This window comes from Equus asinus, chromosome 11 (assembly GCF_041296235.1).
Source record: "Equus asinus isolate D_3611 breed Donkey chromosome 11, EquAss-T2T_v2, whole genome shotgun sequence".
Classification (NCBI taxonomy): domain Eukaryota; kingdom Metazoa; phylum Chordata; class Mammalia; order Perissodactyla; family Equidae; genus Equus; species Equus asinus.
In genome coordinates this window covers 22850612-22866988 of record NC_091800.1, presented here as the reverse complement: position 1 = coordinate 22866988, position 16377 = coordinate 22850612, and the positions used below count along the sequence as shown (strand labels likewise).

Below are 16377 nucleotides of genomic sequence, written 5' to 3'. Positions count from 1 at the left end.
ACAATCATATAATAAATTCCTTACAGTCACCTCACCACTTCAACAATCATTTCATCATATAGCCAACCATGTTTCATCCATTCTCTCCCCATTCTCCTCGCACGCGTGCACACACACACACTCACTCTCCATCCTTTCTCTATACCTGGATTATTTTGAAGGAAATCCCAGACATGAGATCATTTTATCCCACAGATATTTTAGTGTGACATCTAACATAAAGACTCTTTAAAAAACCCTTAAAACCATTTATCACATCTAAGAATATTATACCTTAATAATATCTTAATAATTTCAAATGTCTACTCCATGTTTAAATTTCCACAATTATCTTTAAATCTTTTTTTAAATTTAGTTTGTTTCAATCAGGGTCTAAACAAGGGCCACACATTTCATTTGGTTTCTTTGTCTGTTAAGTCTCTTTTAGTTTATAGGTTTTCCATCTCTCTTCTTTATTCCTTGTACTTTGTTTATTGAAGGAACTTGGACATTTATCCTATAGAGTTTACAACATACTAGACTTTGTTGAACCAGGCTAAGTGCTTTGTATTCATTATCTCCTTTAATACTCTCAATAACTCCATGAGAGGGCACCATTGTGATTCCCATTTTACAGATTAGAACATTGAAGTTCAGTGAAATTTTTTTGAACCAAGAACTCAAGTCTAGATCTGTCAGACTCTGAAGCCCATTATTTCCCATCCTCTGCACAGCATCTCATCTGTTTTTGCCTTTTCTATATTGCCTCTCAAACCGAAGTGAGAGTTGGTTGGCAATTGTTAAGTAGATGTGGATGCGGCTGTGAAAGAAAGTTTTCTTTGAATGAAGTGATGGGAGCTGAATAGATAACCTTGGCCTTGTTAGCTGGCTCTGGAAATTTAGTAACTGCTGGCTCTAGAAGTTTAGTTTGGGGCAAAAGAACTCAGCCTTATCCACTGATACTTTTCTGCCACACCCAAGAAAAAAAAAAGATAGTAATAAGCTATAGGCTAAAAGTAATACTTGAACTTACTGAAGCCCGGCTCTAATCATGACATTTCCATGCTCAAAATCCATAATGGCTCCCCTCTGCCAAGGGCAACAAATATAAACATTTTAATCTGGCATCAAGATCTTATTTTTCCAGCCATTTCTTCCATAATGTACATTCACATGTCCTACGCTCTAACACGTTTGGACCATTTGCTGTTTCTCAGCCTGGTACCACTTTATACCCACATGCTGTTGCTCATGTGGACCCTTTTTCCTGGAGTCCTTTTCTCTTCCCAGCCTGATGTAGTCTCTTGCTTTTTCAGTTTTTATATCCCTTTGTGTTTCTTTTAGGGACTAAGTGACTTTATATTATTCTCTAGCTATTTGAAGTGGTGACTTCTCTGCCCCTTTTGCAGACAAGGCCCATGTCTTACCCATCTTCCCAACCTTGGCATCCCAAAGCACCTCTTATAGTATCTCCTTTGTTTGTAGTGAATGCTTACTAAATAGATGCTTGTCTTATTAACTTCTGTTACAAACCCTGTTGTTTTAGGCTGAAGGAGAAGGAAGAGTGAGAGTAAGAGCAGCTTTAGGGCCATGATGGGTTACATCCTTTAATGAAAGATCAAGAATCTAGTGGCAGAAGCCAAGGGGACGCGAGATGTAACTCCTTCAAGGACTCTCGCTGTACAGATTCCCTTCCCCATTTCTTCTGTAGTCATGCACAGTTTCTCTAACTTTGGTCCAGAACTGGCACTCCCTAGGCTACAACAGAATCTTTTCTGATTCACTGGGAGAGCAATACAAGGACCCGGCCCCAGGTTTCTGAGCTGTGTTGGCAAAGCCCCAGGACAGAGTTCCCTCCATGTGGGGAGGTAATTCTCAGATACCGTCAAATTCTGACCCTGCATTGTGGGCCATTCTACAGACTACATTTCATCCACCTCTGAGTTAAGAAATTGCAAGAGCGCTTCCCTTGACTGGCCCTTTCCAATGCAAAGTATGGCAGTTAATTTAACACTTCTCATTGGGTGCAGAAGAGTCCGCGAACTTTTAAGTCCAGTTGATTCAGTACCTGAACTCTTCAGCTTCTTGAAGAAAGATTCAAGGAGAGAGCCCTTGTGAGCAGCCTGCCACAGGAGAAGAACTAGACTAAAAAGGACAGGGCTTCCTTGAAAATAGAATTGGGGAAATGCAAAGTGAAGGAACGAGAGAAGAATATGTATCTACCACTGGCCTAGAGAAGTCTTCCTCTTGAGTTTTCACATCTGCAGTTCTCTCATGCCTAGGAGGCGACTCTCCACCAAACCACAAGCCTTCCTTTAACTCCGTCACAGTCAAGCTTCTACCCTTGGATCGACCTTTTTCACAGTTGCAGTTAGCTGCATCTCACTGTAATGTTGTTGAAACTGCTTTGTTGGTTCTGGTTGGTCAACCTCTCAGTCATAGCAGCCTATAAGCAACACCTGGCTCCTTTCTTGTTCCTTCCCCACAGCACTTAGTTCAGTATCTTTTTTTAAGGTAGATATTCAGTCGTGAGGCAACATATATAAAAACGCCTATAATGGCATGTATGTAGATTCATATAATGTCATCCAATAAATGTTTCCTTAATTAATTACTCTCCTTAACAAGTTCTATGTATAGAAAAAAAATCAGGAATGCTGACTTTAGACTTTTCATCTCCACTTAAACTGAGGCTTCTGTTGTTTTGCAGAATAGGTATGTTGGATACTTTGCAGCTGTGAAAAATATCTACAATATGAATCTTCCTCCAAGAAGGATACTTATGATAAAAAAAATTATTGTTCATTCAATTCATGGTAAGTGCTTTAGTATAATTGGAAAATTGGGCAGGAAGGCCAGTGTTCTTACTATTCGAGAGAGTTTCCCTTACGGTTATATAAAACAGACAATCCCAACTCACAGTTGTCTTTTTATGTATCCTCACATATGAACCCCTCCCCCTGGAATTTCCTATTGGCCTAGCAGTGCTGTGGTCATATTAGCAACCCTTAGACATCTTCTCCGTTCCTCTCCCATCACCACTTTGGGGGGTCCATCCCCTTCCCTTTTCTCTTGTTCTTATTGCTGCTCTGGTCTCAGCCCAGGTGGACTTTTCAGAGTGGAACCTCTGATGCAGAAGAGAGGAAGGGCCTGTGAGCCCTGGAGACCACTTCTCTCTCATACCCACCTCTAGTTCAGGGATGGTCTTGGCAGCAGCATCTCTACCATTTTCTCACCTACTCCTTTCAGAGACCCTTTGTTTTCTCACCACCCTGGTCTCTCCTTTTGCCCTCCCTCCTCCACCTGTAGCCCCCTCACTCTCAGCAGCTCCATCAAGATGTCTTAAATGCCCAAACAGCAAATGAATTTTGTCGCCACAAATTCTTTTTACAAATAACTACCGAATACCTGCTTTGGGCCAGCCCCACGCTAGTGTTTCTCTGCCCTTAAGGAGTCCCTGGGTGGTTAGCAGAGGGGCGGAATGAGTACGAAGATAAAGAGCTGACCACAGTGTTGGGAGCACACAGAGTCTGGGCCCCACCCAGCCTGGGGGTCAGGGAAAGCTTCTTGAGGGGACAGTGCTTAGATCTTCCCTACCTGAATCCACATGAGCCTGGAAAGGGTTGAGAGAAACCTGGGCTGTATGGGGTGTCTTTCAACGCCCCAACTGTTACTGATTATTACCAGGAGTAAAAATCCTTATAAGCTTCAAAAGAATTGATGTTTGCCTGCTTCAAGAATGATGGAGAGAGACTGGGATCCACCAGTGCCCAGGGAGGCAGGAAAATTGGTCAGATCGTCCATCTCTGGAACTTGAGAAAGAACAGAAAGGAAGGAAGGGAGAGGAACTGGCCTCAAGTCCCATGTCTCTATTTCTCCATCACTCACCTCTCTTTCCTGCACAGCTCACCTCCAGGAGGTGGGAAGGCAGGGATGTCTCAGCAGAAAGGGGATAGGGCCTCACTCTCACTGCCAGAGGTGCAGCAGGGGGTGAGGCTTCTGATCCCTAAAGCAACAGCCAGATTGTAGACCATGAGGAGGTGCTGAGTGCTGGACCTCTCATGGGTGGAATGGTGCCAGAGCATTGGTAACCACCCAGACAGCCTAGTGTTTTCAGCATTCTGAAGAGTCACACAAAGTAAGATCTAGATATTTATTTTTTTTAGCATTTCATCCAATCATTTACAAATAAAAAAATCTTTAAATAAATATATATATACTACATAGTTGAAAAGATAGATTACAGTTGTTAAAATATAAAATGCTTTTTTCAAATTATTTACATACCTCCTCCATGCACACACACCCACCCATATCACCATCACCAAGAGGTGGTGGTGAGGAATTTTGGTGGATTACCACAAACAGATTATGTAGGTTTCTGGCTTCTGAAACCAACTTCAACCTAGTAGCATTGTTTCTGTGGGAAATTTTGGTCTAGATTTTCAAGCAAGCATCATGCAGGCAAAGCCTAGAAACACAGCCTGTTCTAACAGGAGGCTGCCCAGTAGAGGTCAGAAGCGCTTTGCTCCCCTTCCTTCCCACACTCAGTGGGGCCCTGCACACTAGACTGCAAGGCTGCTTTATTCCACAGAGTGAGAGGCAACACAGTTGGCTCTTGGAGCAGTTTCTTCCTCTAAGAAATTTAAACCCAACTATAGACCAACTGGATGGTGTGAGAGCCTGTATGGTACCTGAGTGCACACTCTGCCTCAGTTTCCTCTTTGTTAACAATGGGAATAACAGTATCTATACAAACTTCTGTGAGTATTAAACTATTCAAAACAGGCAAACAGGCATTTAGTCTAATGGAGTTTTTTTAAAGATCGGCACCTGAGCTGTTGCCAATCTTTTTTTTTTTTTTTCTGCTTTATCTTCCCCAATCCCCCCGGTAGACAGCTATATATCTTCGTTGCACATCCTTCTAGTTGTGGCATGTGGGACGCCGCCTCAACGTGGCCTGACGAGCAGTGCCATGTCCACACCCAGGATCTGAACCAGCGAAACCCTGGGCCGCGGCAGCGGAGCGCGCGGACTGAACTGCCCGGCCACGGGGCGGCCTCCTAGTTTAATGGAGTTTTAATGCATTTCTCTAATATGAACAATGAGAATAAGATTAGTTTCTCAAAATCCTAAGCTTAGAAATGTTTTTAATAAGTTCTAGAATTTCATATGTTGTTCCAGTCTGATATTGTATCCTAAGACTGTGACTTCTCTCTTAATATTTTGAATTTTATTTAAACTCTGTGGAGACATTTAGTAAAACCATAAGGTGCAGATGTGGTGAACAGAGGAACTAACCCAAATTTTTAAGTACTGCAGGTGAAAAATGGAGAATTTCATGCATTTGGTTTCCTAATCTCGGGCTAACATAAAATAGAGGATTTTAAAAGTCCAATTTGAGATTCCTCATGAAGACTTCCAGATAGAAAGTTGTGACCATAGCAGCTGTTCAGTACAATGTGGGTCTAGGCTTGTGGGGCCAACTTAAGAAGGCCTCTATGGGAAGTTAAAATTCTTGCTGCACCATGTAAATCATCAGGCCAAACCTAATGACACCAGCCTTCTTTTGGAATAATAATCTTCCTTTCAGATTGTTTTGATCACAACAGAAAGGGGATGGGAGACTGTCAGGAAAAAGTGTGGAAGACTTTGAAACAGGCAGTATCTTGTCTAGGGTGCCCTTCCGTGGTTCCCTCCACCTCTCATGGTCTTTAAGCTATTCTACAACTCTGTAAGTTGTAGAAAACTGATAATAATGCAAATAATTTTTGTACATAGAAAAGCAAATTAGTTGTGTTCAGTGAAAAGTGATTGATTGTTGACAGTTTTATATCTGTAAATTCATCATTCCTTATTTGCCTATAAATGTGCAGTACTTTGAACCAGCTGTAACATTTTACTGGTTCCTTATTAATTAAGGAGTTAAATAAAATTTTTAATGTGTGTTAAAAAAATGCAAGGTACAGGACAGTACTATGGTATGCAACAATTTCTGTAAGACAAAAGGGGGCAGTAATGTGGATTCATATTTGTGTGTGTGTACACATATAAAATTCTCTGGGAGAATATATATTCATATTTGATTATGTATGCATGAAAAGCAAGAAACTAATAGTAGCGATTATCTATTTGGGGCTGGAGAACTAAACGGGAAGATGGGTGAGACAGAGACTTTTCACTTCATCTGTTTTACCTTTTATTTTTAAGTCATGTAAGTATACTTCAATTATTTAAAAAATTTTAAAGGTGTGAGAATTAATTTAAGCTTATAAATCAATGCCCTTTTCTTGTCATGTGATAAGCATTTGACTTAGTTTAGTTCTACATTTTACTGATCTCTGGTAGACATCAGTAGGAAGAAGATTTGCAACTGGAATAGGACAGAGGGAGCTGAGGCAAAGAAACCATGATTCCTAATGACAAATCAATAATACGGTATTTGGGGCTGGCCCCGTGGCCGAGTGGTTAACTTCGCATGCTCCGCTGCAGGCGGCCCAGGGTTTCGTTGGTCTGAATCCTGGGCATGGACATGGCACTGCTCATCAAACCACGCTGAGGCGGCGTCCCACATGCCACAACTAGAAGGACCCACAACAAAGAATATACAACTATGTACCGGGGGGCTTTGGGGAGAAAAAGGAAAAAATAAAATCTTAACAAAAAAAAAGGCTATAAAAAAAACATAAAAAAAAAATAATACGGTATTAGAGAAAGCAACACAAACATAATATAAGATGAACAATCAAGAATGATTAGTATATGGGGGGCCTGGTGGCGCAGCAGTTAAGTGCACATGTTCCGCTTCTTAGCGGCCCAGGGTTCGCCGGTTCGGATCCTGGGTGTAGACATGGCACCGCTTGGCACGCCATGCTGTGGTAGGCGTCCCACATATAAAGTAGAGGAAGATGGGCATGCATGTTAGCTCAGGACCAGCGTTCCTCAGCAAAAAAGAGGAGGACTGGCAGTAGTTAGCTCAGGGCTAATCTTCCTTGGAAAAAAAAAAAGAATGATTAGTATATGACTTTATTTGAATATTTGTTTTAGTTTTGTACCTTTAGTTCCATGCATATTTAAGTGAAATATGCAGGGTTGAAAGGAAAACAATAAAAATTAATTGGAGGCTTGAGAAACCAGCCCTTTGAGGAAATGCTAAGGGAAGTGGGCCATTGGAATTGAAAAAGGAGCAAGAAACCATCTGTCTGTAAATACATCCTGACCACCGTAGAAATGTTTGGATACAGATATTCGATATTTTCAGAGACTGTGCTAGGAACTGGACTTAAATTTGTTAAGAAACATCATGATTAGAAGTCTGAAGAAAGAAACACATTAACAAGGAAGGTTGCAAGTCACCTTTTCTATTTTTTTTTTTCTTAGAAAGATGAAAAGATGAGATTCTAAGTCTTAGAAGCTGACCTATATGACTTTTTATTTTTCTCCAGCCTTATAATGTCTGCTTTAGGAGACAGATTTGGGCTTAAAGCCTTGTCCTTCAAAGACAAAATCTATGCATGTCCCAAATGTTTCTATATTGACACGTTGTTAGCTGGGATAATCTTTTCTCGTTTTAATCCATAATTTTAATTGGGGAGACATTTTGATCTTTGCTCTAACCAGCCTAACTTTTTAATTTCATTCAGGTGTTGGAAATGGAAATGGACGTGATCTGAAAGTACAAATAATAATGCGTAAAAGGATTGTCTTTGTCTGTGCTGCTTCCAAGAACTGTAGGGTAAGAGAAAGCACGTGAACTGAAAATTCTGGTATTTGTCTCAATCTCAATGTCAAATCAGCATCTTGACCTCCCCAGACCAGTGCTCACCACAAAGAGAGGCCAAGTTGCTTTCTGGTTACCATCCGACTGAGTGTCCCTAGTCAGAGCTAAATTAAACTCACTGTTCAAACTAGTTTTTTCAGGGCATTTTCCAGAATATATTTTCAGTTCAGAGTGTTGCATTGTCTTTCATTTTTCCATAAATGTCAAGCAGTTTCCCAGGAATCTACCAGAGTATTTTTTCTTTTTAAAGGAATCCTTTTGGTTGTTTTTTTTTTTAAGATTCGCACCTGAGTTAATATCTGTTGCCAATCTTATTTGTTTTTTCTTCTTCTTCTCCCCAAAGGCCTCTCCCCCACCCCCTGCCAGTACGTAGGTGTATATTCTAGTTGTAGATTCTTCTGGTTGTGCTTTGTGGGATGCTGCCTCATGGTCCTTTTATTGGATGGCACTGATTGTGAAATTTTAGTGTGCATGAAAATCACCTAGGAGCTTGTAAGATGCAGATTCCTAGGTTGCACCCCAAAAGTATAATTCAGGAAATTTGGTTTGGGGCCCAGGAATCTCTAGACTTAGTGATGTCCCAAGTCATTCTAACTCAGATGTCCCATGGAACTGCTCTGTGAGAAACAATGCAAGAGGAATCTCTTTACCCAAAGCAATGGGAGCTGGTAGTCAATGTTTTCTTACATGTTGGAGAAATGCCTAAGACTATGGACCTTTTCTGAAGCAATAAGCAAGCTTCCTTAATGGGTCTAAGAAAAATTAACTTTTAAAATTCTCAGGCTTCTGTCTCTAGTTCTACTATTACCTCTCCAACAGCACTCCTTTCCCTTCTTTTTGTGCCCCCCTCCCAACTGAGGGCACTCACCGAGGCCTGATCCTTGGCTTTCTGTTCTTCTCTCCACACATACTCTATTATTGGTTCTGTTCATCCATCCCCCTGGCTTAAACTATAATTTTTTTCTTTCATTCACTCAATATATTTATGAGCACCCACTGTGTGATAGATACTGGAGCTACAACATGGACAGTCTCTGCCCTAACAATTCAAACACATTTGTCAATCCGTATTTATCAAATGAGCTTTTCCTCTGCTTCTGCAAATGACACCAGCATTCTCTCGCTCAGGCCTTCAAATTTGGTATTATCTTTGGTTCTCTCTTTGCCTTGGCCCCCTATATTCAGTTAGTCACCAATTCCCGCTGATTATACCTTTGAAATCTCTCTTCACTCTCTCCCTTCCTTTCTGTTCCCATTGCTACCACCTAGTCTAGAACCTCATTTGCTCACGCCTAGATTTCTACAATCATCTCCTTACCTTTTCTTTCTCCTTATAATGCAGTATATAGGATCCTGCAATATGCATCCTGAAATACTGCTCTCATTGTGAAAAGCTTATAGGTAGAGCAGAAGACAAACTGCGTGCCCATGGTCAAAGCCAGTTACTATATTTGGCTCAGTATTCTTATCTGTAAAATAAAGATTACATCTCAAGTGTTGTGAGGATTAAATTACATAATATAGTTGAAGTTGCTTTGTGAGCTATTAATCACTAAATAAATGTTATATGTGATAATTATCAGGCCACTTTGTCACAAAGGAAATGCCCCACCATATTCTTCAACAACTTCCTTCTTATTTCCCTGGCTCTTCAACTCTCAAGATACAGCCCTATCATACCTGAGCTTATTTCCATCATAACTTGACCTGCAGTCTCCACTCCAAGTAGACTGGGTCCCCTTTGGCCTTTGGAACACAATAATGTCTGATTCATGTTTTTGTTGGTCTTTCCTCCCCCTTCCTCTTTCTGGCCCCATCCCCCACCCCCAGCTGCCTCCTGCCTGAACTGGATTATCTTTTCAATGCTCTTCTTCATTTATACAAGTCCTTCCATGCCCAACTCAATTTCTACCCCCTTAGTGAAGCTTTCTCATTCTATACCTCTGGTTAACCTCCCCTGAAGCACACAACAGCACACTCAGTCTTCATCATACAACTTGACATGTCATTATATGCCATGCTACTATTGTTCCTTATGTGTATAGCTCCCTGAAGCGTCAACTGAGTCTGCACCTTCTTCTGTATTTTTCACAAGGTCTAGTATAGACCTTTCTCACTGTGGTGCCACTATTATACAAGGATGAAGCAATAACAGAAATATTCAGTATAGCTTCAAAGTTGCTCATTCCAGAAACTTGACATATCTTTGGCCACTCCATCCAGCAGTCTGCTAGGAACAAGGTCTATGATCCCATCAGCAATCACAACATTTTGGATAGAACGTGACCAATTATGCATTGCTTTTTGAATGTGAATATCAACTTTAAAATTGAGCTTCTTAGCATGTTCCTAATATATGAAAATTGAGTGACACACATTCAACAGTAAAGTTTACTTGGTAAACCTCTAATAGAAAATTGAATACTTGCTTTTCAACAGTGCCCCACCATAACCCTCAGATATGTTGGCCTTTCAAAAATGTAAACAACAGTATTGCAACTTTATAGAAATAATGATTAACGTGTAGATATACATGTGATTGGGCTATGAGACCAAGAGTACTCAATAAATATAGGAAGCCTCAATAAGTGAACGTGAACTTTGCTGTTCTACTCATTATCTCATTATTAGCTAGGTTTATAGTTCTGAACTCCATGTATTCATTCACAGATACATCATGATGTGGAAACAGACAGAGTGATAATTACTCCAGTTAACTGTCCACCTCTGTATGACGACGTGAAAGTGCAATTTTTCTCTTCCTCCGTGAGTAATCAAGAAACAACCTATGCCATTATTCTTGTCTGGTCTTTGATTCTGGTTTGGGATTTCCTTTGCTACAATTCCCAACAAGGGAGATGATAGGAGATGTCAATCCCTAGCCAGGGAGAGGGAGAAAAGAAAAGCAACAAGTCAGATCTATAATTTTTTTTTTAAAAGAAAAGCATATGTAATTTTAAAATTCTCTTGCTCATTTGTTTTTTCTAAATTCTATACAATTTGCATGGATTAACTTTCAAATAAGAAAAAAATACAAAAACCAAGATGTTAAAACAACAAAGGTATGTTTTACTCTATAGCAGTGATCACATTTTTGTTTTGTATCTTTAAAATACATCACTCCCCAAGGGGATGCACTATAATTAGTGTTCGGGTGGTGAACATGATGTAATGTATACAGAATTTGAAATATGATGTACATCCGAAAAAAATAAAAATTAAAAAAATTAAAAAATAACACTAGCTTGTGCCAAACTAAAAAAAAAAAAATTCATCACTCCCCATAATTTACAAAATACTTTAAAGTGAGGGAGATTTTATTTTCCTCTGAATTGATTTATAATACATTGTAAATGGTAGTTTTAATCTAATATTTACTTTATGAAAAACTGAACGTCTGCCATTGTCATTACTCTGAATATCACGTATATAGTTTATATTGATAGTCATAAAATGTGTGAGTAGGGCCAGCCTGGTGGTGCAGCAGTTAAGTTCGCACGTTCTGCTTCGGCGGCCCGGTGTTCACCTTCGGATTCCGGGTGCGGACATGGCACCGCTCAGCAAGCCCTGCTGTGGCAGCCGTCCCACATATAAAGTAGAGGAAGATGGGCATGGATGTTAGCTCAGGGCCAGTTTCTCAGCAAAAAGAGGAGGATTGGCAGTAGATGTTAGCTCAGAGCTAATCTTCCTCAAAAAAAAATGTGTATTATTCTGTATATAACAAATTTCTAAGCCTCAGTAGTTTCATCTTCCTATTAAATCACCAAAGAGAACTGCCAATAAGTAAATATGCTGATCAATTTAAAACTTATTTCCTGTGCCTTCCTTCAGCTGCTGCTTGCTCCCTGTTGGGAGAGAATCTGTTAAGTATTGAAATGGTAAATATGTTGAAGCAGGTGACCTGGATTGTTCCCACAGTGGATGGTTACCCCTTGAATAATGGACCAGTTTGAATTCTCTATCAGTGGTCTCTACACCAAGCAGAAGCACTGGTGTAACGGCATTGACCCATTGACATTAGTAATACCTGGCCTTTGTGATTTTCCAGGGCCATGAGATGAAAGCACTTTCAAAAAATTTAGGTATTTTTATCATCATCAATAATGACGGTTAATTATCCAATGCAGCTGCTCCTTGTAGAAATGGACAATATATTTGGGCATAAATAATCATAGATCCTTAGTAGATTCTGTTTAGCACTATCTAAACCAGATTAAAAGACCACTGTCTACATTTATAAATACCTATCACAGAAAAAATAGATTTCCTTGAAATTTTTGGTAGAAACAGCAAAAGAACAGCAGTCTCGGGCCGGCCCAGTGGCGCAGGAACAGCAGTCTCAGGCCGGCCCAGTGGCGCAGCAGTTAAGTTCGTACATTCCGCTTGGACGGCCCAGGGTTCACCGGTTCAGATCCCAGGTGCGGACATGGCACCGCTTGACAAGCCATGCTGTGGTAGGGGTCCCGCATATAAAGTAGAGGAAGATGGGCACAGATGTTAGCTAAGGGCCAGTCTTCCTCAGCAAAAAGAGGAGGATTGGTGGCGGATGTTAGCTCAGGGCTGATCTTCCTCAAAAAAAAAAAAAAAAAAAGAGCCGTCTCTTAAAGCCTTCTCCTTTGTGTGTTAAGTGTAATGTTAAAGACTGTAAGTGCTGCATATTTAATGGCTACAATTGTTTGATAAACAAGAATAAAGGAAGGAATTTTAATCACTTTGGAATGATTAGTTCTTGGTATCAATTTTACTATGAAAAATAACCTTTTATTTTTAAACCATGTCTTTTTAGAATATTCCTAAGTACTATGACAAATGCCCGTTTTTCTTCTGGTTTCATACATCATTCATGAAAAACAGGTATGGCTATGATATAATCCAGTAGAAATGGCTTCATCTTCAATGTATGTGTAAGGTGAAATGGCAAGTCTTTTGCTGATTACCATAAGCTCAATTTATAGAAACCAAAAAGTCCTCTAGTCACCACTCTTCATTGCCTTACCCATCTTAATCTGAGTATTTAAAAAATATGGTTATTCTTGAGACCCCCTGTTGCATCATCCTCAAGGTCTATACCATAGGACTGCATTATAAGTTAAAATGTATTATAATCAGATCTCGGGTGTGGTGGTAAATCCCTCCCATGGAAGTTTAATATGAGTCTGCTCAGTACCTCGAATATGGCAGGTCCTCAGTATGTGTTGATTTACTGATGACCGGCCACCACCAAATTCTCTTCCAAAAGAAGGCATCACCTAGCAAGGCTTCAGCTAGTTTAAAAGCTGATTGACTCATTTATATCAATGGCAGAAGTTATAAGACAGAATAAGTATCATAAAGACAGCTAACAAAAATCATTAATAGTCTCCCATTTAAAAGGATTTTCTAATAACTAAATTGGGAAAGCTTTTTTAAAAATTAATTGATTTGAAGATTATTATTCCAAAGAATCTTCTACCATATCTGGAAACTCATTCCTGAGTCTATAAGTTCTTCACTTTAAGGAGTATGTTTTGTGGTGCTGAAAATTTCAGATCATTGGTATCACCATACCATGAAATACAAAAGGAAAGTAATATTCAAAACATTGTGCAGGTGAGTTTTGAAGAAGTGGTTGTGACTGTACGTGGCATGAATTGATAGTTCTCACTACATGCAAGCCTAGCCTTTCCTTCAACCCTGAACTAAATCTAATCACACAAGTCCAGTGACGCAACACTGAACTGAACATCCGGCCTACACACTTACAACGACACACATCTAATGGGTTCTGATAGACTGAACTTTGGATTTAATGGAAAATTTCTAGCAATTTTTTCCCTAGATGTTTGCAAACAATAAACTTTGATTCCTAACAGGAACAAAGTCCCTCATATAGACATCTGGGCAGAACGTCACTTGATGCTACTCCTGAAAAGTGGTTCTTGCTAAGAACAGTTTTTTCCTTTAAAACACCATAATCATATAGGAGAGGCAACAAATTAGATGACTTTTCTCCTCACTTATGTGTTTCTAAAGATTTAACATTTAAATTTCCATACTACCTAGTAAAGCTGTTTTTATTAGTTACAAGATTCTTAATCAGCTGAAAATGTCAGCTTCATCATTTAAAAGACACTCAGTATTTTATTACTGGGTTTTAATACACATCGAGTCTCTCTGGCTGATTTGTCACATATAGAAACTTATTTTATTAAACCCAGATGTCATTAACTCCATTACAGGCAATGTTAAAAGAATCGACGACATGTTGTTACTGCTGTGTTACTGAGGATTAAGATACTTTGCGTCTCCCTAGAGAAGGTGGGAGGACGGGCTCTGAGAAGGGGCTGAGCCTAACCGTGGCCAGGTCTCTTCTAAAGCTCTAACAAGCGGGCCCGGCTGCATGGCTTTCCTCTTAGCCCAAAATTAAACGTAATGATTTTTTTTCTATTCTAGGCTTTATCTTTCAAGAAGCGAACTGGATAATCCCCATAAACAGAAGACATGGAAAATTTACGGTCCAAAGTTTGCAGTCGAGATATATTTTCAAGCCAGAACTAACGTCTGACTGAGCACAGTGTCCTTTCCAGGATAGAATCACGTCTTTTCAATCCCTACTGCATGTTGACATCTTAAAAACCTGTCTCTTTGACAGTGTACTTTTATTTACATATATGTACATGTGTTAAGAAATCTATTACAAATATAAAATGTCAGTGGCAGTTTTTTTTTCTTCTTTGAAGGAATATACTTCACACATAGTTTTCATCTGTATTGAGATAAATTTGGAACACAGTACACAGGAAAACTCGCCAGCCCTGGGGGTTAGTGGTTCAGATTCAGCGTGCTCACCACTGCGGCCTGGGTTCGTTTCCTGGTCAGGGAACCACACCACCCCATCTGTTGGTTGTCATACTGTGGCAGCTGCATGTTGCTGTGATGCTGAAAGCTGTGCCACCAGTTTTTCAAATACCAGCAGGGTCACCCATGGAGGACAGGTTTCAGCAGAGACTCCAGACTAAGACAGACTAGAAAGAAGGGCCTGGCCACCCACTTCCAAAAAAATTGGCCATGAAAACCCTGTGAAGAGCAGCGGAGAATTGTCTGATAGAGCGCTGGAAGGCGAGAGGATGGTACAAAAAGACCGGGCAGGGTTCTGCTCTGCTGTCCACAGGGTCGCTGGGAGTCAGAATTGACTCAACAGCACTAACAGGAACATTAAAAGTTACCACTTTTAAGAACTTTGAAATAAAACTTTCATATCAAAATAATCGAGATATTTTAAAAATGCGATTCTCCCCAATACTGTGGGTTTATTTCATTTACTTATATATTTTTGAACAAGTATGTATTCCCCGCTTTCACATTTGTAATTTCAGGTTTATTAGAAAGGCAATCCCTATTTTCTTCCTCCACTTGATTTATAAACTGTCTGTTAGCAAACATCACATTGGCAGCAAAGACTGTTTCAAACCCCAAGAACCATTCCACAAGCAGTCCCCCACCCCCAACACACACTTCTCTCTTGCCCCAAGCACCGCACGGTGTGACGAGCTTCCTTTAATTCTACAGGCACAGACGTCGGGGAGGCTAACAGAATCTTGGTAAACATGAAGGATAAAGAATCTCAGTAACTTTTGCTTTTGTGTAACATCATCAGTGAAGCCAAAGGAAATATTTGCCTGGAGAAATCTAGATTATTTTACAACCCACCCCTACTCACAACCAACTTCACTCGGGTGATGTGGAACTACGAGGAAAGGTCACCTTTCTGTCATAAACACACGCTAGCCCTGTGTCCACCGGAAATCATATTCTCATTGGTACTGGGTGCTATTTTATTCTAAGTACCTTCACTGCAACCTTATCTCAGGGCCATAATTGTCCTTGAAAACAGTTCTAGTTTGGCTTTATTTAAATTATCCTTGAGTGATTTTCCTTTTATTGGCAAGGCTCTCAACAGTCTAGACCAAGTTGAATTTATCAAGAAGTGAGAGGTAGCAACTGATAAGAACCGGTGCCTGTGCTAAAACAGTGTACTCATTCCTGAAAACCTTGTGCTCGGCAAAAAGCACACTAAAAAAAAAAAAAAACAAGTTCGTGGGGAAAAAATAGGGTTTGGGACAGACCACTCCAACTAAGCAACTTCGTAACCGGCATGCTAACCACTCACCACCCAGGTTGGCAGCTCAGACTATCTGGCAGTTGCCATCGTAGGTATCTTTTTTAAAGGGGACCTAGAGCCGTACTTTAGAGAAGGGCTGGTGGGTGGCAGAGCGGCACAGATGGGAGTAGAGCTCTGAGCCGCTGGGCATCATGGTGGCACAGAAAGCCGTGCAATCCTGGCAGGCTGCCTGGTTATGGTGCTCTTTTTTCCTCTCAAAATAGCCCACAAAGGGTCCCAGCTACCGGTGCAGCAGCGTAGCTGAAGGCTGTCTGCTTTTCTGACAGAAGTTGTCATTTTACTCCCCTAATTGGGCTTCCCTTGGAGGAAGAGTTATTGGAGGAACATGCTTTCAAGTTCCTTCCACGTTATGACTACTTTATTCCCTGTATTTGTGTGACAGAAACGTGTTGTGGCAGAATACGTTGTACGGTTTCCTTTAAAATTCCTGGAGCAACAACCCACGGAGGGCAGAGGT

General features: G+C 40.3%; 1 protein-coding gene across 1 annotated transcript in view; it reads left to right on the top strand.

The window, feature by feature from the left end:
* LOC123288843 (phosphatidylinositol 3,4,5-trisphosphate 3-phosphatase TPTE2-like) overlaps positions 1–14303 on the top strand; it is a 35136-nt gene extending 20833 nt beyond the window's left edge. Inside the window, exons 12-16 of the mRNA XM_070520231.1 lie at positions 2690–2804; positions 7644–7714; positions 10430–10525; positions 12546–12613; positions 14192–14303. Coding sequence (XP_070376332.1) covers positions 2690–2804; positions 7644–7714; positions 10430–10525; positions 12546–12613; positions 14192–14303 — 462 coding nt within the window. The remainder of the gene's footprint in view (positions 1–2689; positions 2805–7643; positions 7715–10429; positions 10526–12545; positions 12614–14191) is intronic.
* The last annotated feature ends 2074 nt before the right edge of the window (positions 14304–16377 follow it).